The sequence below is a fragment of the Ruditapes philippinarum genome, unplaced genomic scaffold (assembly GCF_026571515.1).
Source record: "Ruditapes philippinarum isolate M1 unplaced genomic scaffold, ASM2657151v2 ctg3826_1_1_1_1, whole genome shotgun sequence".
Lineage (NCBI taxonomy): Eukaryota > Metazoa > Mollusca > Bivalvia > Venerida > Veneridae > Ruditapes > Ruditapes philippinarum.
The window spans coordinates 42,434-67,912 of NW_026861101.1; the positions used below are offsets into that span (position 1 = coordinate 42,434).

The 25,479-nt window shown below is 30.0% G+C and overlaps 1 protein-coding gene across 1 annotated transcript; it reads left to right on the plus strand.

The window, feature by feature from the left end:
- The first annotated feature begins 244 nt into the window (after positions 1-244).
- On the plus strand, positions 245-25,003 carry LOC132714529 (secretin receptor-like). The gene is made up of 13 exons (XM_060697424.1): positions 245-501; positions 8,376-8,447; positions 9,390-9,500; positions 15,829-15,968; positions 16,950-17,044; positions 17,290-17,458; positions 18,560-18,716; positions 19,036-19,096; positions 19,368-19,437; positions 20,808-20,899; positions 21,568-21,709; positions 22,460-22,501; positions 24,184-25,003. The coding sequence occupies exons 2-13, from the start codon at positions 8,390-8,392 to the stop codon at positions 24,481-24,483; spliced, it is 1,437 nt and encodes a 478-aa protein (XP_060553407.1). The 5' UTR covers positions 245-501; positions 8,376-8,389; the 3' UTR covers positions 24,484-25,003.
- Positions 25,004-25,479: the final 476 nt, after the last annotated feature.

Genomic DNA, 25,479 nt, shown 5'->3' on the forward strand with positions numbered 1-25,479 from the left:
TATTATATCAAATAAAAAATGGAATGTTCAAATTTGATGGGACAGACTATAGTCAAAACAATCACACAAATCAGCAAGATTCGGATTAGAACACTTCTGATCAAACAGATTTACATTAAAATGGACTATTTGTCGATGTTGATTAACGTCTCTGGAAAGAAGCCTTCGTCATAAGACACATAACACAATCAATGATTTCACTTGCAGGCGTTATTGGTAATTTTGTATGCTAAGCGAATATATATTTCAGTAGTACAGCTAACTCAAAGTTTTATCTTATGTACTGTTATTTGAAAGAGAAAATCTTTGTATTAATTTCGAAAGATTTATTGATGACGATAATAATTTAATATGTTATTGTTAATTAAAGGTATAGTTTTATAATGTGCTGCTAAAGTATTTGGATACGGAACATATATTGTATATGTTGTTTCTATAAAATATACGATTTCTTTTTCACTCAGTCAATTATTTAAGTTGGATATACGTACATGTGATCGGGTAAGATTTAAGATTTTCTTTCTTATATTTATTATGTCTCTTGACTGTGTATGATCAAAAAGTTCATGTATACAATCTAAAAAGTCAGAAATACAAAAACTAAATTTGCAAGAAAAAGTAATCGAAGAAATCGAATGAACTATCCTTACTCTTTGAAGTAATATATCCTCGTATTAGGCATAAAACGAAGATTTCATTTAAAAAGAAGTTTTTTCGTAAAGCACAAAACAGTCGTGGACAAAACAGAAAATTAGAAAAATAACTATTTAATTTTATCTGTCATTTCTTTAGTATTAATTGATCAATATACATGTATCTTAATTTCTATCATCAGAAAGCCAAGTAGAGTTTTAATATTTATCCTAACTAAATTGAATATGAAAATTGTTCTAATGGTTTAGAGACCTGCAGTTTTAAGAGAGGTGTCAATAAATTGTTATCTTAATATCTATATCACAGTCATGAACTTGTTTGTGCATATTTTAGAGAGATTACTGTGTGTTATTACCTGCAATAATATGTAGATAACGTGCTTAAAAGCAGTTATGCTAACCTCGCAAGTTTAAACTCGTTTAAATACTTTAAGATAATTTTTGGAATTTTTTTTTACTAATTTTACGATACTGTCATAATCTGTTCGTATACTTTAATTACGTTTAAAGCAATGTGCCACTTTTACAGTTGTTTACAACTTTCACAATTCTGTAACCCACTTTTGCAATATTTTGCCACTTTTACAGCATTTTCATCACGTTTAAAAATAATTTGACAAAGAATAATGTAAACAAATATTAACTGGGCACAGTAATCTTATTCAATTCAAACTCACAATTTTAGTATTATAATTTTACTTGCTTAAAACGTATATTGTTCGTATTTGAATTAATAAAATAACCTAATAAAATCTTGTTTAAGTCTGTGTTGTTATATTTTTGACAACAAAACTAAAATCGGCTAAATGCCAAACATATGTTTGACGTATAGAAACAGTATACGATGCCAATTTTCCTGCTCCAACAGGTTTTTTCTTTCTTTCTCGATTGTCATAACATGTGTCAAGATGTCGTATAAAAAGGTATAATTCATTAATTGGATGGGCACATTGATCGTATTATGATGCAATAACATTATTAAAAGCTCTATCATTTTACTAGATCAAATTATACGGGAAATGGTAAGATAAAACTAGCTATTCGTTGTCGTCATATTTTTATATCGTTGTACTAAAATAATATGTTTACAGAGACAATAGGGCATGTTTAACTTATTATATTTTACCACATGGTTAAAAGTTAAAACTTAGATAATTATGTCCTTTAAATGTTAATGGGGACAAGGCCTTTATGATATATAATAAATCATATAAAACTCAGTCAACAGTTTTTTCTCAAAACATTTTATCAAATTATCCAAACTACACATGTCTATTATTTTATCAAAATATGTAAAACGTTTCGGAAAATGTGTCTATAGTAAACTAACCGACTTTAAGCACTTTAACATAATGTCAATTGACGTATTAAATTTGCAAAGACTTTTAAAGCCTTTTTTCATCTTTTTATAATAGGAAACAGTACGATATCATGCTTCCTAAGAAGAAGTTAAACACGCTTTTCATTCAGCCACAAAAAAAGCAAGAAAAGAAAGAAAACGCGCTAATGTTTAGGTTTATCTATCTTTTATTAATTATTTATTGTTCAATATTTCTTATCATAAATGACTATAATTATTAAAATTAGTGTGAGCATTTATCGTATCAATTATATGTAAACTATATATCAGTTATATATATCATTATGTATGTAAATGATTCCGAGAAATCTTATTTGGAATGAGAAAGTGTTAAGGAGCTGACAAAAATGTATGAAATGTCACGAATACATTAATACGTCTTTGTTTGATATAATATGACTGTGTATATTTCGAAAGTGAATGATGCAAATATGTATAACAAGCAATAATAATAACTATTTAATTACTATTTAAGATACATCATGTTATTTTATGTTATTTTATAAATGATATTCTAATCGTATGACATAATACCTGAGAGCATAGGGGGATTTTTATCAACTCTAAAGTTCGTATTTCTATATTAAATAGCGCATGGAAACGCTCGAACTTACGACAATAAAGGCAAGGAGGTGAAATAAAACCGGTAATATATCCCATTTATGAAGGCAATTATATCGACCCTCAGCCTTTTGCATGGACGCATGGACCCAATATCTGTACCGATCAATAAAGTTAATTCAGTAAGCAGATCAATATAAAGTTCGTCATAGCATTGTTAAGTTATGCAAATCAGTATAAAAAAGGCGCCCAACACCTTTCAAAAAGTTATGAATTTCAATGCATGTCCTATTTCTAGGGTCAGCAAAAGAGACTACATGGCATATTAACGTTACTTACAAAACATGAAGAAATATATTGATGCAGTAGAATGTTTAACATGATTTACGTTTTAACATGATCGGTAGCTCGATTTTCTCCAACAAATTAAATGAAAAGTTCTGGATCGACTAAGGAAATAATAACCTCGTATCCTGCAGTTTCATTATTGAACTGTTGCAATAAAAGATGAAATTTTAGGAAGCATTTTACAAGAAATATAACCGGGCTTAAATTGACATTTAAAGGTTGGGGTTTACGTCGCACCAAGGCTGTAATTCGCATGGCTACTTTCCAGCTTCTGTGTTGAAGAAATACCTCAGGTGTCCCTTCATGCATTATTTCAGACACGACCAGGCACCTTAGCACATCCAAGCACGTACCGTAAGCAAGCTGTATAGCTTTCTCACAAACATTAAAAAGTAAAAATCCCAAGCTTGATTAGAACCCGCAGCAGTAAGGGGCAAGTATTTTAGGAACACCGGCCACGGACGCTCTTTTAAATGAAAAAGAAAGCGATAAGCGTTCAAAGCACACATTTCAAGATATCTTTCTTTTACTTTTATTTTTCAATACAAAGCGTATTGAAAGAATTCGTGTAGAACCAGATAAAGTCAAAAGATTAATATCAATTAACCAGATAATCCATAATGCCTTATCAGGTTTTTCAATTGTATTAAAAGAAGTTGCACAAAAACTACTGGAAATCAGTTAAAATCGGGTACTGGATCAGATAAACCAATGCCACATAAAACTGCGTAAGCTCTGCGTTCCTACGATGTTAAATGATAATTTTACATTGTAAGAAATGTATGATACTTTTCGTAAAGCTGTACACTTCACGGCGTAGTCACTGCAACGACTACAGAGCATACACGGCGACCCACTGTATCCTTTGTGAGTTTTATTTAGCAATTGTGTGCGCTCGTTCTACGCATCCACTGCATTCTTCGCGCTTTAACAGCACAAGTACAGCGGTACAAACACAACAGCGTCGCAGTGACATCTCGGAGAACGCCGTCTATTATTTCTACATGCACCATGGATAACTGCAGCGTTCGCACTACCAACTATGTTCTGTTGAATGGACCTACGGCATGCGCACAGCGTTCTCAGTTCTGTGTATGCTTAGCATGCTAAATTAGCACGCTTAAAGGTCATTGGGTGGCGTTGTATGCCTTTACACCGTTCTGATTTTTTATCAGAGATATAAGATTTAAGTTTAACTGAAGTTTTACTTTTGGGGTTGCATTCATTGTCCTTGTTGATCTTGTTTACTTTATTGTATTTGAAATGACTAGACTAAGTGTTAGTTTTTGTTTGTTTATAATTATAAAAATATTTGATGTAGCTCAGTAAAGCTCAGTAAATGTTTACAAATCCATAACCAGTAAAGCTTGCTTAAGACTGTTTCTGCTTGGACTTTTATTACCTGTATGTCAATCATACGGGTTTATTCTTCTTCTCCTGTACTGGAAACAAACAGTTCCTAGTCGATTTAAGTTCTAATTACACTGTATTCCGCTGTTTCTATACTGACCAGATGCAATTCAAATCACGGATATATGTTTAAAGAATTAACTATGTTGTCAATACGTCAAAGAAATAGCAGGGAAAACACCTTATATTCTGACATTCTGATGTCGTTCTATTTTTCCTTACAAATATTTACTTTAAAGGTATACGATGTTCCTGTAGAAACTGAATTGAATCCATTGAAATTTACAATTGCTTTTTTACAGTGTTTCTTTTATTAAGTATGCGTTTGTAATTTCAAAACTGCAACATCTGGTATCATGGTACTGCATTAAATGCATATGAAGTTATATTATTAATGAAAGTAGATTTTTGGCATATTTTAAATTGTAAGTCAACATAATTATAATTATATTCGTGATATACCGTTTAATTTCTTATCATTTATTCTCCATATACCAATCATTTGTTTGCAATAGTCTTGGACTGACAGCAAATAGTAGTTGTTTGCAAACTGGTGTTGCTTGAATGAATAATATATTGATGCTGAGAACTTCATATGAATATTATGAATTTTATCTACTAATTTTGTACAAGCAAAAATGCTTGTGATGAATGGTTTAGCAGAATAGAATAAGCGATGAAAAAAAAACTTTGCTTTTTTAAATTAATTTATTTCGACATTATCCAAAATGATTGCCAAAACGTTGCCGTTGAAATAATTTATAATCATTAAAAAATGAATAGTTAGACAATTTATCGTTCATTTAAATTAATACAATTCATTACCTATAACATTCTTCTTCCTACTTATGAATTTATATTTATTTCAATTATCATCTATAAACTGTTTCAAATAACTGGGGTGACTGATATATTTGATGAACAAGGGGAAATAAAGTTATTAAGCGTGCATTTATTATTTTATTCTCATATCAATGTCCTTCGTGTATTTTCACAATTTTCATTGTTGTAGAAACTTTTACTTTTATTTCACCCTCTAGGAATATTGAAACAACTTTTCATTTTGTGGTAAATTAATTTACACTCTTGTTAAGGTGATGATATATTTCTCTTTAAGTAGACCGATCGAAATACGGTATATCATAGGGGCGGAGTAATTGCTTTTGTAATGAATACAGTAAATATGGAGGAAACAGATACATGTATGTCCCATGTTTTAAAGCTTGAAAATGACACAATAGTTTATCATACAGTTTACAAACTAGATATATAAAGTTTATCTATAACTTTCCATCAGACAGTGCTTACTTTTACATGAACTTTGAGGTTATACATGTATAATGAAAAATCACTCCATTCCTGACCGACCGCGATCCCCATTTCCTATACCAGATCATATTCGGTGCCCCACTGGGGGCTTTCCGATCTTTCTGATTTATTGGATGTTGTAGGGAACGGCGTTCTATAAGCGTCGCATACCATTATTGGTACTTATATTTAAATCATGACCTTGAAAGACCGATAGGATGTAATATGTAATTTAATTGCGCAAGAACATGAAATGCATGATCAAATACGTGGTTTCGCTAGTTAAATCGACATGCCAAAAAGATAATGAAAAAATATACTCATGGCGAATCGCCGTTAATTATATATTAGTTTTTGTAGGTGAGAGGAATTACAAAAAAAATACATAATTTGAGTTAACAATATACTTGTTTTAATACAGAGATCATTGTACTTTTCAAAATAAGGTAAAACTTCCCTGATATTTTCGATGAGAATAGTTTTTGTTTAAACAGGCGGTGAATGGTTTGATACAGAAAACCATAATGTATAGAGTAACAGCGGAATTAAATCGAAAGTATTATCTTCAAATACTTCAAAAATAGAGAATTTAGAATCCTACTTAAATAGCAGGATAACATTTCATTCAGGAACATTTTTTACTGTTTACGCACGCATTTTATTAGCGTATAATAATAGAAACATTCTGTGTAACAACTATTTCTGGAATCAGCCATACGAGTAAGGAAACAACAAAATTTTACCGTTTTAACATTTTATTGAGTATTTCATAAGTGAACGTTATACCTGTAATGTAAATTTGTTCTTACAATAATATGATAGTAATTTGAGAAAAAAATGTTCTTAAATGTATATTTTGTTTGTTTGCTTGTTTGTTTCTTGGTTGGTTTGTAGGCAGTTTTGGGTAGTATCATATTTTTATGGGTTTTTTTCTTCTCCTTCTTCTTCTTCTTCTTCTTATTATTATTATTATTATAATTATTACTATTATTATTATTATTATTATTATTATTATTATTATTATTATTATTATTATTATTATTATTATTATAATTACTATTATTATTATTATTATTATTATTATTATAATTATTATTATTATTGGTTTTTGTTGTGCTCTTTTAACTGTTGTAAGATCGTTTCAATATACCTACAAATTCAAATAAAATTGTTATTGTTTGATGAAAGCATTAGGCTTATAAGAACATGAACTAAAATGCCACTTAACTCGAGAGACAAAAAGTGGTATTCTCTTTAAAGCTGATGAATATGTTTGTTTATTTATATTTATAAAGCAAAATAATACTACCATTTGAAAAACAGATTTGGACGGTTTCTCTTTCGCAATGTCCGTTTGTTAAGTCTTATTTTTAATTTCGTGACTAGATTTGGAAAGTTGTCCTTATGATAATCAAATGAACAAAGTTTTTTGTTTGTTTGTTTTGGGTTTTACGTCAGATCGACACAAAATGAAGAAAGTGAGAAACTTATTTTATTATAAAAGTTTTATAGATAAATAACCAATAAAAGATCTTAGCGGCTTCTTTTAATAGTTCCACAGGTTTTTGTTGAATATAGATTGTTCATTCGTTACATATGTCTTCTGCTGTATAAATTATATGGTATGATAGCACATAGCAGTGAGATATAGTCTTCATTCCATCCGAGTAAGTTTAGCAGTTAATTTAGTGTTTTATTGCATCGATCGCAACTCCTTCTGCTATAAGTCTAGCTGACCTTCTTTACACAATTCAACGTTTTCATGGACGAGAGGGAAAGTGTCAATTTGACGGATCGGTAATTATTTGCTGTATCAGTTCATCTGCAAATATCTCGAAATAATTAATTATTCCTATGTCGATATAAAAGATAAATTCTATATAGGATGGAGCTTTTGGACGCGGATAATATCATGTAGCGTTCCACTTCCATCAATGCCTAGATAAATCTAACAATGTATCAAGTATCAAAATATAAAAGATATAAGATTGTCAATAAAGTGTTGCCATACTTTTTGCCGTAGCACAGAGTATTGCAATGATTTTTTGTTTAAGAAAATAAAAATATTTTTCACAATTATAGAAACATGCCTACATTTCATGTTGCTCGACTCTAATAATGATTATACGTTATCAAGTAATATTGTGACAAAAGTTTTATACCATAATTTTATTAATTTATTTTTTAATTTATTTAAATATTTATTAATTGATTTTTTTTATTTAGTCGTCTCGGTCGACCGGTTGGTTAGTAGTCCATTTAATTCAGTTGTTATTTCAGTAATCTAATTTATGTTCGAATATGATCGAAACTTACACGATCTCGCGAGTGACAAAAAAATCTTGCCAAAAATACCTTAAGGACATTTGCTACACATTTCAGACAGACTGCCGCTCGTTCATGTTTTCAAGATCTTGGAATATGACAGAGTAAATTAAAGAAGGAGCCGCCTTCAGCAAACATACATTTCGAATTTTTATCACTCGTGTTTCCGTGATGTCTACATAATAATTCCCCATCTGCTTAATACTTTTAGTCTTGAAATTGTATATCAAATATACGTCGGACATGATAGTGTGTGCCTTGTAAACACTGGAAACATTAGCAAACAAAAGTTTGTAAAAACGGCAATAGTTTTGTTTGAAAGTAGATGAAAGAACGTGCCGTATTTAGACTAGTAACAACTGTTTTATATTAATATGATAAATTGTACACCAAACTCATTTTCTTTGCAGATCAATCAATCAGAATGGAGAAAATGCAGATATTATGTTACGAAATAATAGCACACGGTCCGCCAGGGCCAGGTGAGTTTTTGAAATATAAACATGATTATGTCTTTCATAAAATTTGAAATAAATTTACTTTTTCTATCAGACCACTATCTCCAATTTTGATAAAAAGTAGAAAAATACAACCCTAAAACGGCAAATTTGAAATTTATGCGAGCACGGTTTGATTGTGTCGCCCATGGTCGGTTGTAATTCATAAATAAGCTACTTCCACTGTACTAAGCATCAGATTCAGCAAAATTATTCGCCAGTCATGAGCATAACTTTCAAATCAATTGTCAGATCAATCGAGGCAAAAATTGAACCTTCTTACTTATATATATGTAAATTCAATGTTAAAGTCGACAAAATTTATGTACACTGTACTGTTTAATGAAGAACAATTTAATCCGTCTTAGTGTATTCACTAATACACCTTGGTGAGGCGAGGTGCTATATTTGCAAGCTTCACTCAAATAACTTTACAGAGTTCATTTGAATACAAGACATATTACTGAAACGAGCATACTGTGTTCACTAAATTAGGCATCTGATATTTGCATTGTTTGTATCTATTATGTTGCATGGGAACTCAACAAACACACATGACAGATATTTATGAGAACATAACAAAACAGTAATTCGTAATAGTTAATGTAAACGTCATGCTTTTGTAAATCGGCTGAGAAAACATAAAATCCCTTTGGTTACTTATAAATATTATACCATCAATCAAGTAAAAATTGACATAAAAGGTTACTTAATTCTATTGCTGAGATTTATCAAAATCAGCAGCAAGTCTATCTGACTTCAGATGAAATATAGAAGTTTTATATAAAAGACAACGATATCAAAGAAGATTTAATCAAAATGTGTCTGAACAAATAAATTGAAAAAGTCAATCCGCCTTTCCCTTGGTGTTTTATTGAAAAGATTTGCTGATTTGCTTTTTTCATATACATGTCATTTTTATTGAAGGATTGTACTGTAACGCAACCTGGGACGGGGCAATGTGTTGGGACTACACGCCCGCCGGCTCCCCTGCCATTAAGCCTTGTGCAGAGTACATACCAAGCTTCAAACCATCAGGTATATGAAATACAGATTTATTATTATACTTAAACATGTATGTTGATTTTCTGTCCTTCAGTTTTGCGTTCGTTTGTTTTGTTATTTCTTTATTTTTTTCATAATAATTTATTTATTCATTTATTAATTTATTTATTTATCATTTATTTATTTATTTATTGTTTTCAGTGTTTTGACTGATCAACTGATAAAATCACTTCTTTTGTCGTCTTTAACGTTTTGACAAAACTTTTGAATTTCGCCAAATTACAATAAACACTATCATTAAGGTACCCAATCATTTCAAGTACCGTATGGATCTGATATGGATTTGTTTGTATTCCGGAAATAAAAAGCGATACTAGATGGAGTACAATATTAATTTGATATGCAATATTTTGCACTCGGAAAATGAAATGATTTGATTCAATAATAATAAATATTGGAAATTCACCTGTTGCAATGACAGAAGCTTATTTGTTACACTTTATATGGTATGGATGCTTCATCGTCTAATCTGTATGGAGTAATATTAGAAATTGATTTTTTAAATATTAAATCAATTATAAGAAAAAAAATGATTTTCCACTTTTCCGTTTTTACATTTACCCTGAATTTAATCAATAATTAAATTGCATATAATGTTACTGATTTCAATAACATACATGCAAAGCTTATTAAAATGTTTATTTTGTTGGAAACGTTATAAATCTATTACCATATTTGAATAGACCAATGGCGTTACTTGATTAAATTGCATGTTTTACGTAACGAGTATCACAGTCTCATTAAGTGTAGGAATTTCGCAAATGAAACGCCATTCAGTATATTGTTATTTTTATGTGTCAATTAATTGAAAGTGCATTTGGAATAACAATGCATATGGGATTAGGAATTTGTAATCAAATTATTTAATGAAATTGTTAATATCCGTTCTTCCTAAATAATTCATAAAAGTCATCAAATTAACATTGTTTTTATCATCATTATCATTTCTTAATTAAACACAATATTATAACATAAATTACGTTCAAACATTTTTGATGAAAATGATTTCAAAACAGTACTTATGGGAAGATAGTATGGTTCTAAAAATAGAAATACTTACATCCGTATCAACAATAATATATATATTAATTTTACATATATATAAAAAAGTATGTTTTGGGAAATGCAGAGTACAAAGTTCGTTAATTTTTTATACGTTTATTTCTGTTAGCGCTTTCAAATGTTTTCACATATCTTCAGACAGTAACGTATAATATAATCATAACAAATATAACAATGACGTAACGTTATAAAAGTGCGGGAAACGTAAAAATACGACGTTGCGCTGCAAATGAAATTTTCTTTTACTCTCTCTATAAGAAGTATTGAATTGCTACAAAAATACATAGGGTAAATATTCTATAAAGGGAGGTAATAAATAAGTATTAAAATTCAAAACATTGACTAATTATACAAGGAGATACAACGTTTGCATTACTAATAAATACTTTTTAATATTAGTGAGCTTAACGAGTAAAAATATGTCAGAAAATGTTTTACTTGAAACCACGTGGAAATGGAAAAATATTTACTTATATAAATGTAAAGGTCTTGCATGAACCTCATAGACTAAATAAAGGGAGGTAATAAATATGCTTTAAAATTAAAAGCATTGACTTATCATAGACGTAAATGCAAAATTTAAATTACTAATAAGTACTTTTTTTAATTTTACATTATATACGTCTGGCGATACCAAGTGTTCAATGAGGACCATCAAACATTCAGACGCGACGTGGGTGATAACACAAAACAGGAATCTGTACCTGACAGTGTATTAATCTTGAAAAAAATCAAAATATATTCAAATGTAAAAATACATTAAACGTAAGTGAATAACCGCTGTATAAAACGTATGGCAAAGATTTACCGGTCGGTCGTGGTCTGCATTGGAAAATATAGATGATAACTCGCCTTTTTAATGCTTTATTACAGATAATTTATTTTAGCGGTGTTAGTATACTTTTGTGCACAAAAGTGTTATGCATTTACATTTAGCATTTACCTTCAACAGAATACATATTGGTTAAATATTGTAGGAAGGTTTATAAACACAGACTCGAATGCGTTTTTGAAACAAAACAGTACTAAGCAGTGAGAGTAAAGTTTCTTTCTCAAGCCACAAGATTTGCTCTTAAAGTAAAGAACGGTAATCAATACAAAACGATAAATGAAACCTGTCATAAAATCAAAGGGCTGCCACTCTATGGTATTTTCTGATCTTTGCAATCTAAATCATACTGACTATCTGTATGTACTTTCCTGTATAAGTTTATTTTTATATACTATAATTCATCTTACGCAGCGACAGCGTTTTGATTTTCTTCTATAACAGTTTGAGATTTACATATGGAATTTTGCATGAAAAATATAGAATTGCCTCGACTAGGATTTGAACCATAGGCTTCTCACACCCTCAACGAGACCGCTTACCTCTGCACCACGGCGAAGTTATACATATGAACCTTGAATAAAAACATTACATTATGTAATTCTAAATTGAGAATTTCCATTTCGTGTTTGTAATCCTTATTAATTTCGAGGTATTTTGTTCACGATAAACGTGTTGTTTTACACTGATGAAAATAATTTATCGAAAATCTTTTCGCCAAAACAGTCTGACATGTATATATTCCACTACTCGACAGTCAGATTTATTTGTGTACTACGCTCTGGAGTATTCGGTAATCGGCATAGCTAAAAATAGCATTGTCATTGATTAAAATGATATTCATGATAATCCGAAGCTTTGCGGAAATAGCCGAACATTTTTCATTGGGTAAAAAAGATATTCATCCGCGAAATTTGTGATTGTAACCTCATATTTCTATTGACTAATCTAAACTTTTAATGCACTGTAATTCGTTAAATGCCTACATTAAAAATTATTCTTTCTTTTAAATTGCTGGTTTTTAAGCAGTTTTGAGTGAGAACTACTTTGCGTTGTTAGGACTGTTAGGAAATTTTGTGTAAGACCGTGGATGTTAGCTATGTATTTACTGATCTTACGATCAGAAAATACAAAAACTGTATGTCTGTATGTGCACCGTCTATATTTATTTGTGTCAAATACATTGTAATAGAAGACTAGCTACCGGCAGTCAACGTCAATAACAAATATGACAAATGACGGTTTTGATAAAGTTGCGCAAATAAGGAAACCGTAAAATGCAAATTTAATTCGCATTACCGCTTTAAACTTTAATGGACAAAATCATATATAATAGCTTTGTTACAATAGAGCATATCATTGCGAAAGTAATGTCATTGTGGGAAGGGAAATGTATGTTGAAACACCTACATTCATTTAACCTTTTAACTGTGACATTTAAACACGGGGGAGAAACTGTTCGACGAAGGATGGAGTTCTTATGATAATGTGTTATGAATTCTTATGATTGCTGTCACGGAGTTCCTCGAAAACGTTACAGATTTTTTATATTGGAGAAACACGTGTACAAAATATTATTTTTTAAACTTTAAATGGAGAGTTTGAGGTGCTACATTAAACTTTGATGATAAAGCTTGCCTTACATATTTCATTATGTGTCAGAAAAAAATCTATAGTCCATTACATCGCCTCTTGTTTAAAATCTGGTTGTTTCGAAAATTTTCAAATTACTTGCTTAATCGTACATTTTTTTTATTTGTAATCGTCTTCGTTGCCATACTTTATTACCTTATTATATATGACCATGATAATCATTAAAATACTTATCCATATGTACAAAATGAATACTATGTACGTTGTCATTTTTACAGTAAAAAATAAATTCTTCTGTCAATGATGGGCATTCCCCCTATATATTCCTAGTTGTGTAAATTCTGCTACTTTTGCTGTAATTGATATGAAAATGTAGAGTCGAACTTCTTTCACTCGAACCCGTAGGGCAGTGCAAAATTGTTGAGGAGATCGGACGTGAGAGCCAACTGTGGTATAATTTGTTTTAACGTGTATAAAAATATCATACATTTCGGGTGCATAGCTGTGAAGGTTATCTTGGCTAAATACTTGTTTATTATGGTATAAAATGATACAAATTACTTAGCCGCTACTATAGGAAAGTCCAACTATATATTGTCTGCTTAAGAAAGGCAATTGCTTAAAGCATGTGTTACTTAGAAAAAAGTGTAAGCTTTTCAACATCTTTGCATTTTTCATTTATACGCCAACCTACCACATACTAACTTAACGATGTCATCATAATACAATGTATAGATATGCATGTGTATTATGAGATATATATTCCTGTCTTCACAAGAAGAATGTAGTTACTGTAAATTCAGCGTTTACATTTGAAAGGAAACTTAAATCATAAAACTATAGTCGACGAACAGTAGACACAGAAAAGACATTAAGTGCATATGTTCGGTTTTATGTCAATATCAATTCGCATAAGTTTAATTAGAAAATTTACTTTTGAACTAAAAAAACTCAAATTCAACACGATATAACCAATTGTTCTGGTAAGGATGAGCGTATAACGTTTCATTATGATTTACACATTTATTAAATAATAAAATATGCTAAAACGTGCCGTAACTAAGCATAAGAAACACATCGGCAGTAGCAAAGGTTGTCTAAGAAAGGTAGGACATTTTCAGAGTTATCACAAGAACTCTGTGACATTTGTAAAGTAGGGCATGAATTTGTTAGTGGGGGCTTTTAGCAACTTTCCATTATAATTAGGTTATTTAATATGGCAACGATGAATGTTGCAAACGGACAGGTCAGTGCGTACAAATGAGCATATAATTTTGAGTTTTTACTCCAAAGTACCAAATTTCAAGCAAGAGGCGATGGAAAAATGGACTTAAAAGCTTTTTCTGACACAAAATACAATATGAAAAGCAAGCTGAATAATCAAAGTTTAAATAAGCATTACAATCTCCCTTTTTAAAGATAAAATTACAATTTTTAACGAGTGTTTCTTTGGTATATAATAAAAATTCCGAAGAAATCCGTCACGTTTCTCCAGAACTCCAGAACAGTTATTATATGCATTACTGGCGAGTTATCATAAGAACTTCAACCTTCGTGTTACAGTTCATCCCCCGTGTTTAAGAGCAATATCGTATTATACTCTATAAAAAATATTTTGTATCAATCACTTTTTTCCCCAACATTTTTTCCTATAAATATTTCATTTTCATCTTTTTTGTGTTTGGAAAGCTGAAAACAAATGAATTTAACATTTCTTTACTGAGATTATATTTGTTTGCCATATTATACCTGTCATGGCGTCAAGATAAATTATTTTTGACTTGAATTTATAAGATATTTATTAAAATTTATATATGGAATGGTTATGCAGATCTAAAGAATAGAGTGTCAGATATAACTTATTTATTGTATTGCAGTCTATTTTATTATGACTGACACATATTGATGTGTTTTATTTCCGTAATGTTTCATCAATTATTTCTTATGTCTAAAAGCATCCTTGTTTTTTCAGGGGATGTTGATTTGTTAAATTATAAATAATATGATTAAATAATTTAGCGACTTTATATATATATCAGAAATTGACATCATAAAAACTAATTTTTACACTCCCTATAAAATATATACATATATATATATATATATATATATATATATATATATATATATATATATATATATATATATATATATATATATATATATATGTAATTAACTCAGTTTTTTTTCTTTTCATTTCATCGATTATTTCTCATATCGCTTTCTGCTATATAATATACACAACATACTAAGACCATTCTCAGCCATTTAATATAATCTTTTATAGCAAGAATTTAAGAGGTTTTCAAAGAAAGTTACTATTTTCAATATTGTTATCGATATTTGGTACCACAAATCAATCACAAACGCACGGTTAACATGTGCATCATTTATTATATGACTTATATGAAACTTATGTATTGCTATAAACCTTGTTGTGTACATGATATGGACCTCTTGATGATAAATCTCTAATTAAAACTGTATAAATTATTTACAAATCAAATGCATTCTATAAAAAGCGAAATCCCTTCACTAACAACCGCTGGCAAAAAATAATGTTTTCTAGTACACGTGTACGGAATGGGAATACGAATTGATTTGTAGCTGTCATCTAGTACGTCCGCACCATTGCAAGGAAAGTCCATGCCACTGTTGTTTACGTTCTCTAATTTGCTGTCATCAATACATGAAATGTCATACAGGAGTAGCGATCATCTTTAGCCAATGCATAACAAAAGAGTTATGACTCAAATTATAGACGAGGTGAACTCTAATGGAACGTGATCATTTCATAAAAAAACTTTTTTGTTTTAGAATTTGCGATTAGGGAATGTTTGCCAGATGGTACATGGAAACCAAACTTTGAAGAAACAAACAGTTCTACAGTTGGTTGGACCAATTATACAAGATGCCTTAGCACAAACCACAAACCTCAGCTTCCAATAGACAAACATGTACGTATATTAACTATAAAGACATTTATTTATTCAAATAACGATCACTGTTTCCTGTTTGAAACGTTTTAAGGCACACAACACACACAGTGATAGTCCTATCCAACACTGATTTCTTTTACCGCCATTACGAAATGTTGTCTTTTCTTGCTGAATACGCTCATTCACCAGGATATTTAGTACAAACAAAAGGGAAGTTGTTCTGTAACAATCTATGTCATTGTAATGACGGGCATGTTGTTTTTGACTATTATTTAATGTGTCAAAATAGTTTTTCATCTACGGCGAGCCCAGTATATAAGACATGTTGCTAGCCTGTCGGTCATCTAAACGCTACAAATCATTTTGAATCACCAAATGTCTTTTTCTCAAAACGGTGTGTAATGGTAACTAACATCAGAACATAAAGGGGCATACGTGGACTTCCACACAATCGGGTAATAAAATATATCATTCGTGACGTTTTATAAGGTCTCTGATTTAAGGTACATGAATTTATAATGTTAACATAGCTCAATTGAAGCACTAAAATGGAAACCTGCAATTAATGATAAAGAATTGTATTCATAATAAGACTAATAATTAATATGTTTGTGCAATTCAAGGCTAATTTACGTGCATCGCTTTTCAAATTTACTTATTTTAAACAATAACAATGATTGTTCTATTTAAACGGGGAGATAGAATGAATTTGCACACAAGTTATTGGTTTCGGTCGATATAAAAAGTACACAGATCTTGGTGAAATATTTCAATGTCAATGTCATATCGTAGCGCAATGGTACATTATGTACATGTACATATTTTAACAGCTGATTTTTCGTTCTGGTCATATAAGTTTACAACCCTGTTTACTGGGCCCCAATATGACCTCAACCAAACATTAAAAAGTCTAAAGTAATAGCTACTTATGGATTTAAAGAAAAGAAGTCTTCAAAAGATGTTTATAATGTTACTTTATTTTATTTACTTTTATTATAGAATCATCTACCACGTATACAACTGATGTCAGAGATAGGCTACGGAATATCATTGGCATCACTTATCGTCGCTGTTACAATTATGATAGCTTCAAAGTAAGAATTTTGTTGTTCTTTACATTTTTGTGTCATATTAATATTATACATGTAATTATTAAAATTTAGTTTAGTTTAAACATATTTTATTGCAAATAATTTACAAATGATGAGTATAAAAAAAAGCAAATGGGTTTGGCAAATAAGATTTTGCCTTTTTACAAGTATGAATATCACATTACCTTTTGTATTTTTGACTTGAAAAAAAAACATGCTAAATATTACATTTGTCTTTTTTATTTCAGAAGGCTTCACTGCAAAAGTAACGTGCTTCATATTAACCTATTTTGTGCATTTATTCTACGGGCTTCTGTTTCATTTCTAAAATCCCTTATCTTTGTTGACGATATTGGCCTAGAAAAAGATATCATTCGTAATCCAGGAGGGACAGTGGTATTTAAAAATGACGGACTGGTAATCTTGATAATTATATATTTTTTAATTTATTTTTGATAATACAATACGTTATTATTTGTATATTTATATTGATTATACATTGTATTTATTTTTTAGGTAAAAATGGTTTTATTTTCATATTTACTGTAATACACAAACCTACTGGCAATATAGCAGAATTCTATTTGCTCATTAATGATTAAATTCATGCTCGATGTGAAATTGTTTCGCGAAAAGAGCAATTCAAATGATTTCTATGAATGTTACGTTATACATTTTTCACGATTGGCCAACGGACCGTTATCGTATGACTACGTTGTTTTGCCCCGTTTTCATATTTTGTCTATATATTTAATATGCAAATAGATTATTTGACTCTTGTTGCACCTATAAAAATCAATGTCTACTTTAAAATTTATAAGCATAATTTATATTGTTTATTTTTCTACTGGAAACCCGATGTTAATAATGTATTCAAGACAACTGTTTCGGAAAAGCCTATACCAAGACCTTTGTAAACATACATTTTAAAAGCACATAAAGTTTCATGTTGTTTTTTGGGTTTTTTTTTTTTGTCTTTTTTTTAAAAAAAAAGCGGCAACATCTGTTTTGTTACGTCACATATCTAAATATAGGGCATCAACAGTGATGTTGTTGCCTAATAACAAACACTTTCGGTTTTTCTATGTTCAATAGGGGAAAATGCGGATCGTGTTTGAATAAGGATTAATATAACTTTAATTTACATTCTAATCGCCTGACGCACATAGTGTCGGGTGATAAATAATTTGTAATTTCTTATAAATGAGAACAAAAGGATGTTTTGACTTCCAAACCAAATACTAAATAACTATAACTATAATATTAACTGCCAAAGAGTAGTGGAAGTAATAGATGACTCAACTATTTGCCAATGAGTTTTGGACTTGGCTGTAACATTCCATCAAAATAAATTAAAAATAAAAAATTGAAAATTGAAAATAATACCTTTTAAGTCTTGTTTTTGTGAGGCTTTTAACTAAAACGTTTATAAATTTATATAATGATTTCTTCTTGAGCGATACATACTTTTTTATACATGTACTAATTTACCAAATTAACTTTTTTTATTCATTTTAGCACTGGGAGTGTAAGTTGATTGTTAGTATATTTATGTACGCGGTTGCTACAAGTATAATGTGGATCTTGATGGAGGGACTATATCTACATATGCTTGTATACAAAACACTATTTACAGAGAGACATGGTACACGCTTATATGTGTTATTCGGTTGGTGTAAGTAATTTAGTTTTCTAGCAGTGAATTTATAGAAAAACAATTATATTTTAGTTCCAAAACATCTGAAATCATATAGGTGTCTTAAACGATGTAGTTGTTTAAATTCATTTAATTGTGTAAATAGGTCAACTATGTAGTTACACGTTGTATATATTTACAAATTGTAAATATAAACGTACTATAGTATGTTACATGTTTAGATAATTTTAAAACTTCTAAACTCACGCTAGCAACTTCAGAAAGCTATTTTCAATGAGTAAAACACATAAATGAATAAAAGGTATTAGATATTTTCCTTCTGATTTCATGTTTTCAGTTTCATCGTTAACCTATGTTATACCTTGGATTCTAGTGCGAATGTTCAAAGAAAATGAGTTGTAAGTTTTATTAGATTTTGTTTAAATGTAATAATTGTTTTTTTGTCTTCAATTATCTTAACATATAGTTGGACAATTATCTTTTACATTATGAATGCAAAGATTTTCAAATGGTTTAATTTTGTTAAAAATCATAAAGTATCAATTGAATATATTGGAGATTGTGTGCTTATAACTAATTTTCTTGGACCGGTATTGAATGAAATTTATAAAATGGCTTCCTTTATTGTGATGATAATTTTGATATGTTAAAAATTGTTTATATTGCTAGATGTTGGAATCGACAGAAAGCGGACGGCTATTTCTGGATTATTAAAGCCCCTATGCATCTTTCCATTCTTGTAAGTTACATAAAGCTTTAAAAACATTTTTTTGCTTTTAAATAAATTGATTATATAGAGAATATTCGAGTGTTTTTTTTTCAATAATACACGATTTATTTTCATCGAGTGGTTCTGAAAATAAATACTTCATGAGTGGCGGTAACCACGAGTGAAATATGATAATTTTCATATCACAGGATGAAAAGTAAATCCTTTATTTATAGATAAAAAAAGAATTTTCTGTTTATTATACATTTTTTCTCTTTCTTGACATTTTGGAAGACTTTTGCTTAAATTTTGTATTTTGGTGAAACTTAAAAAAGTAGCCCGGTAATGACAACAGTGAAAATATGTTTCACTGCAGTGAAAAAAAATTAATGGTGAAAATACGGAAAATGAAAATACACATTTTATTTCATAAATATTTTTCAATACTTCATATATAAGTTTATAATAAATTGGTTACATCCACATTTTGTTCCTGGCATCACTGTTAAAATTCAGTACCGTTGCAGACTTCCACTGTAAGATTATACATGATTCAAAATGCAAATCTGTCAATAAGTTTTAACACGTTATAGATAAAACACGACAACGCTCACATTTCTTTCAACGTAAGCATACACAAAAATGCATTTTGTCATGAATTTAAATGTGAAATATCTATACACTATGTATTTTATAAGATAACAAGCATTCTACTTTTTTCGTGCCTTTACATTCCGCAATTCTTGTTATGTTTAAATTAAATTTTAGGTTCTTTTTGCGGGTATGGAATATATACATTATAGAAATTCATGTCATTCTTAAATTAATGACGTGAAGAATAAAAAGAATAGCACAGAAACTCAAATAGTATTTGAAACGGGAAAACGATATCTTATCTCTCATTCCATAATAAATTATTGCATGTCACTAAAGTGACCTCAAGAAATTGTTATGCCAAAAAGGTTCATATACTTCATATAAGTTTAACTTTATTTAAAGAAAAATGTTTACACGGTATATGATCATTTCTGTTGATACCTTGTTATGATTTTGTCTTAATTTAGTTTTATTGTGTATTTCATATCCCTTTTGTGTAATTTGTTTATATTTAATATGCAATCATTTGACATTGATGTTATAGTTGCGATATAATTATTGATATTTAATATATCTTTAATTTCTCAGAACAGGTGGTACACATCATTGCCTGTTTAAACATTATGTCTTGCATTTGGATACATATTGCAGTTTTAAGCTGTGTACGTTTGAAATGATACATGGCCTTTTCACATGAATATAGGGACATTTATAAAGATTGGTTTTCGGTGAAAATTTAACACAATATTATAAAATACACCTCATGAATACAATGTATTGTTTGTCATTGAATCTCATTTCAGGTCAATTTTCTATTTTTCATCAATATTGTACGAGTGCTTTGTGTGAAGTCAAAGATAAGCCGGCACGTAAGAAATGATACACAACATTTGAGGTAAAAATATTTGAATATGGTTTAGTTCCCCCTATAAGAAAATTATAAAAGATAACAACTATTCGGCCTCTAGTACTGCCGTCTATGTTCTCGATATCTTTATCAACTTATCCAATATATTCCAAAAAAAGCACACTCAATATCACTTGATTTATTTAGACACCTTTGCTTGTAACGACTCTGTAAGTATTTATGTAAAGCAATATTTGAGGACGTTGTTTTAATATGATACCAATCTCAATACTTCAGTTCACTTCTTATTTATTTTAGTTAGAGTAAATTAATGAATACTTAATGTTATCAGTTGTATTTAGTAGTTTGTTTCTCCTTGTTTCATTCCTATATATAAATTTTATTTTTCTGTAATAAAATTAATCTTATTTTTTCTTTTTATCATTTCTTGATATAAATGGGTTTTTTAATATTTCATCTGAAAATTGTTATTCTTTTTATTGTAAATCGTGTCATAAGAGTTTTGCTGCTTTTAATTTTCTTATTTCATAAGATATTGTTATTATATTATCTATAAAACAAGCTATGGTCCGGGTTTCGTTTTGAGTAATACAAAACATTCTAATGATATAGCACTTATTCTTATAACTATAAATTAATTACTATTTTAGTACAAGAAAATAATGCGTTAAAATTGAAATAATTCTGTATTTCAGGAAGACTGCAAAGTTTGTTCTGGTGCTTATACCACTGTTTGGGGTGGTATATATTGCTTTTAATGCTTATCCTATTGGAGCATTCAATATGGAAGCTGATTTCATCTACCTTTATTGTGAAATGTTTTATAATTCATTCCAAGTAAGTTATCCTCCTCGGCTTACAGTCAACATATATATCCTCCAAAACGCCCAAAACAGCAAATTTGAAGTTTTTGCAGTCTGTTTGATTTTACATGTTTGTTTTAATGCTTATCCTATTAATTCATTCAAAATGTAAGCTGATTTCGTCTACCTTTATTGTGAAATGTTTTATTATTCATTTGTTTGTTATTTGTTTAATTGGGTTTTACTTCACACCGACAAATTATAGGTCATAAGGCGACGTTCCAGCTTTACTGATGGAGGAAGACTTTAGGTGCCGTTCCGTGCATTTTTTCAAGCACGAACGGGCACCTGAGTAGAACCACCGACGTTCCGTAAGCTAGCTTCCTCACATGAAAGAATCCAAAGTTCCTGTCGGTATTCGAACCCACAGCGGTGAGGAACAAGCGGTTTGATTTTACATGTAACTTGACGGTAATGGTAAGTTAAAAGCTACCTTCTACGTCTCCAATCACTAAAAATGTGTTTGATTGTGAAAAGTTATGTATTCTTGTTGTTGCAATCTGTATTTTTACACTTAATAGAAGCACATCTTATATCTTGTCATATAAATTAATGATACCGTATTTTTACAACAACAAAAACAAGATACACACCGGTATATTCAACTTTTTCACAGGATTCTAATAATAGCCAAAATATAATACAAACATAATAAATATTTTAAATGTTTGAGAGTCGTCGGTAAGTCATACCGTAGAAATACAGCTCTTGTGGTATATTTCAGGGATTTGTGTTAGCACTGCTGTTTTGCTTCCTTAACGAAGAGGTAACTACTTTCTATTTTTATTTTTTATCCCCCGCCGAAAAATTTCGGCGGAGGATATAGAAATAGTCTCCGTCCGTCCGTCCGACCTTCCGTCCTTCCGTCCGTCCGTCCTTCCGTCCGACATTTTTGTCCGGAGCATATCTCTAAAAGTATTTGAGTTATCAACTTGAAACTTCATAGGTGGATAGACCTCATTGAGGAGGAGTGCAGTGCACAAGAATGATAACTCTACCTTGCATGATTTTTGAGTTATTGCCCTTTGTTATTTTTCAAAATTGATTTTTGTCCAGAGCATAACTCCAAAAGCCTATGAGATATTAACATGAAACTTCATAGGTGCATAGATCTCACTCAGGAGGTGTGCAGTGCCCAAGAATGATAACTCTACATTTCATAATTTTTGAGTTATTGCCCTTTGTTATTTTTCATGACTAATTTTTCACCTGAGTGGAGCATAACTCAAAAAGTGTTTGAGATATCAACATGAAATGTCATAGGTGGATAGATCTTATTGAGGAGGAATGTTGTGCGCAAGAATGATAACTCTTCCCTAAACAATTTTTGAGTTATTGCCCTTTTTTCATGCTATTTTGTCCAGAGCTTATCTCAAAAAGTATTTGAGGTATCAACTTTAAACTTCAAAGGTGGATGGATCTCATTGAGGAGAAGTGCAGTGCTTAAGAATGATAACTCTACCCTGCATTATTTTTGAGTTATTGCCCTTTGTTATTTTTCAAAATTAAGTTTTGTCCAGAGCATAACTCAAAAAGCCTTTGAGATATCAAAATGAAACTTCATAGGTGCATAGATCTCTGACTCAGGAGGTGTGCACTGCACAAGAATGATAACTCTACCTTTTATAATTTTTGAGTTATTGCCCTTTGTTTTTTTTTCATACTTTAATTTTTTCTCAAAAAGTATTTGAGGTATCAACTTGAAACTTCATATGTGGATAGATTTTACTGAGGAGGGATGCAGCACACAATAATGATAACCTACCCTGCATTATTTTTCAGTAATTGCACTTTGTTATTTTCAGCCATCAGTATTCACATAGTTTTCAAATCTGTAATCACTATAGCCATCAGTTTTCATTACCAAAAGACCTCCTAAAATAGAATTATTCCGCTCTACTACATATACATTCTTCCAATGAGCAAACACATTTGGCGGGGGATGGCCATGTTGACATGGCTCTTGTTTATTTTCTATTAATGTTTTTATCATTGAACAATTTATTTTTACAACATGTTAACTAGCAATGCCTGTACTAGAGAGAGAAATTTTATTTCAATACATCTGTGTTTTGCATTGTCGGTAGCAGATACAAATTTTATGTTATGACATTTGTTTAGGCGATGCCCGGATCAGAGAGCACTTTTTCTGGCAATTGTGGTATCATTGACTAGCAATGCTATTATCAGAGAGTTAAAATATAATTATCACCAAAGATGCTTTAGTTTTTCTAGTTAATGTGTAATTTTATACCTTTTTAATCGCTATTATTTAGTAGGACATTTGATTCAAATGGTACTTTGGTACTTTTCTGACCACACTTTTGGCTAGTCAAATGCAATTCCATTAATTTAGGATTTAATTATAGGAGTAAGATCTTATCATTTAATGGCGCTACTAAACACAAGGGTTCAGATTCTCAAATAAAAATGTACATTATTTTACAGGTTCAAAATGAAATCAAAAAATGGTGCTTTAAACGCAAATTGAATACGTTTAACACACGTTCCATATTACTTTCCTCTTGGCGTAAACCATCTACACGACTGTCACGTGACATGACACGTGATACACATATTACAGAGGGCACACATCATATATACGGAAAATGCACTGATACTTGTAAATTAAATAAAAAATGCTGTGAGCATGCACAATGCTTGCATAAAGACCGTGCAACGGCAAATGGAAGAACACTTGCATTGCAGAGTGAAAACGTTAATTCACTCAAGGATGGTGAAGTTTAGATATTTTATATAAATTGACACAAGAAGGGAATGATGAATATACTATTTCATGCAGTGTATTGATACTTTGGAATAAAGGGAAATCAAGCATTATTGTGTGTGAATAAACAGAAGTTCTACCTGAAACTAAAGCGTTAATCCGGGAACATCTTAATATCTGAGATATACTCGATAACACCATCGTCTTACATATACATTAATGATGTGTAATTCTTATATAATATTCTTATTAGTTCGCCCTTAAAGGAGTCGTTTACTTAGTACATTGTCTTTGCAATACTATAATAATGATGTTAGAATAAATAAATGAAAAACTTTATATTATATGTGTACCTACAGTGGTCTTAGATAATAATAACAGTATAATATGAGTGGTTGTTTTTTATGTTTCATTGTTTCATTTTACTATGCCCTATGTTGATTATACAATTAACTCGTCATTTTCTTATAATATTGGTAAACAGAAAACTTAGATTCCCTATCATTCATTTTTAAAGGGTCATTAAATCTCAGAAATAAATATGTTTTCTTTTTTATAAAGGCCAAGCATAAGATATGACATAACATATGATATAACATAACATTAATTAACAATATGTAGTATGCTTATCATAAGTATGTAGAAAAATGCACGGCATGTGAAATAAATTGTGATAATGATGGAAAAAATAAAAAACAGTTACATTTTTACTTTGATAAAAAAACTTAGTCATCATAAATGCACTACTTACAAAAAAGGCTAAAAATGGATCATCTATTAGTGTATTGCCAATGATTGGCGTTTTAGAAACTGTAGCAGGGTACCAAAATTGAAATGCCTTAAGTTTAAAGAATAAAATTAAAAGCATTTGTATACTTAATCTGTTTTGAATTAGATAAACAACACAGTCGTCAGTTATTCAAAACAATACACAACTCTAAAACTTTACTTTAAAAAGAAGCACATGTCATATAACAATATTACAAGACATTGAATGATACTGATTTTGTGCCTAG

Excerpts from the sequence above, each read along its gene's own strand:
- LOC132714529 (XM_060697424.1), top strand. The coding sequence starts at position 8,390 with ATGGAGAAAATGCAGATATTATGTTACGAAATAATAGCACACGGTCCG. Across the intron at positions 9,501-15,828 it reads ACCAAGCTTCAAACCATCAG|AATTTGCGATTAGGGAATGT; the intron begins GTATATGAAATA and ends TTTTTGTTTTAG. Across the intron at positions 22,502-24,183 it reads TTTGCTTCCTTAACGAAGAG|GTTCAAAATGAAATCAAAAA; the intron begins GTAACTACTTTC and ends ATTATTTTACAG.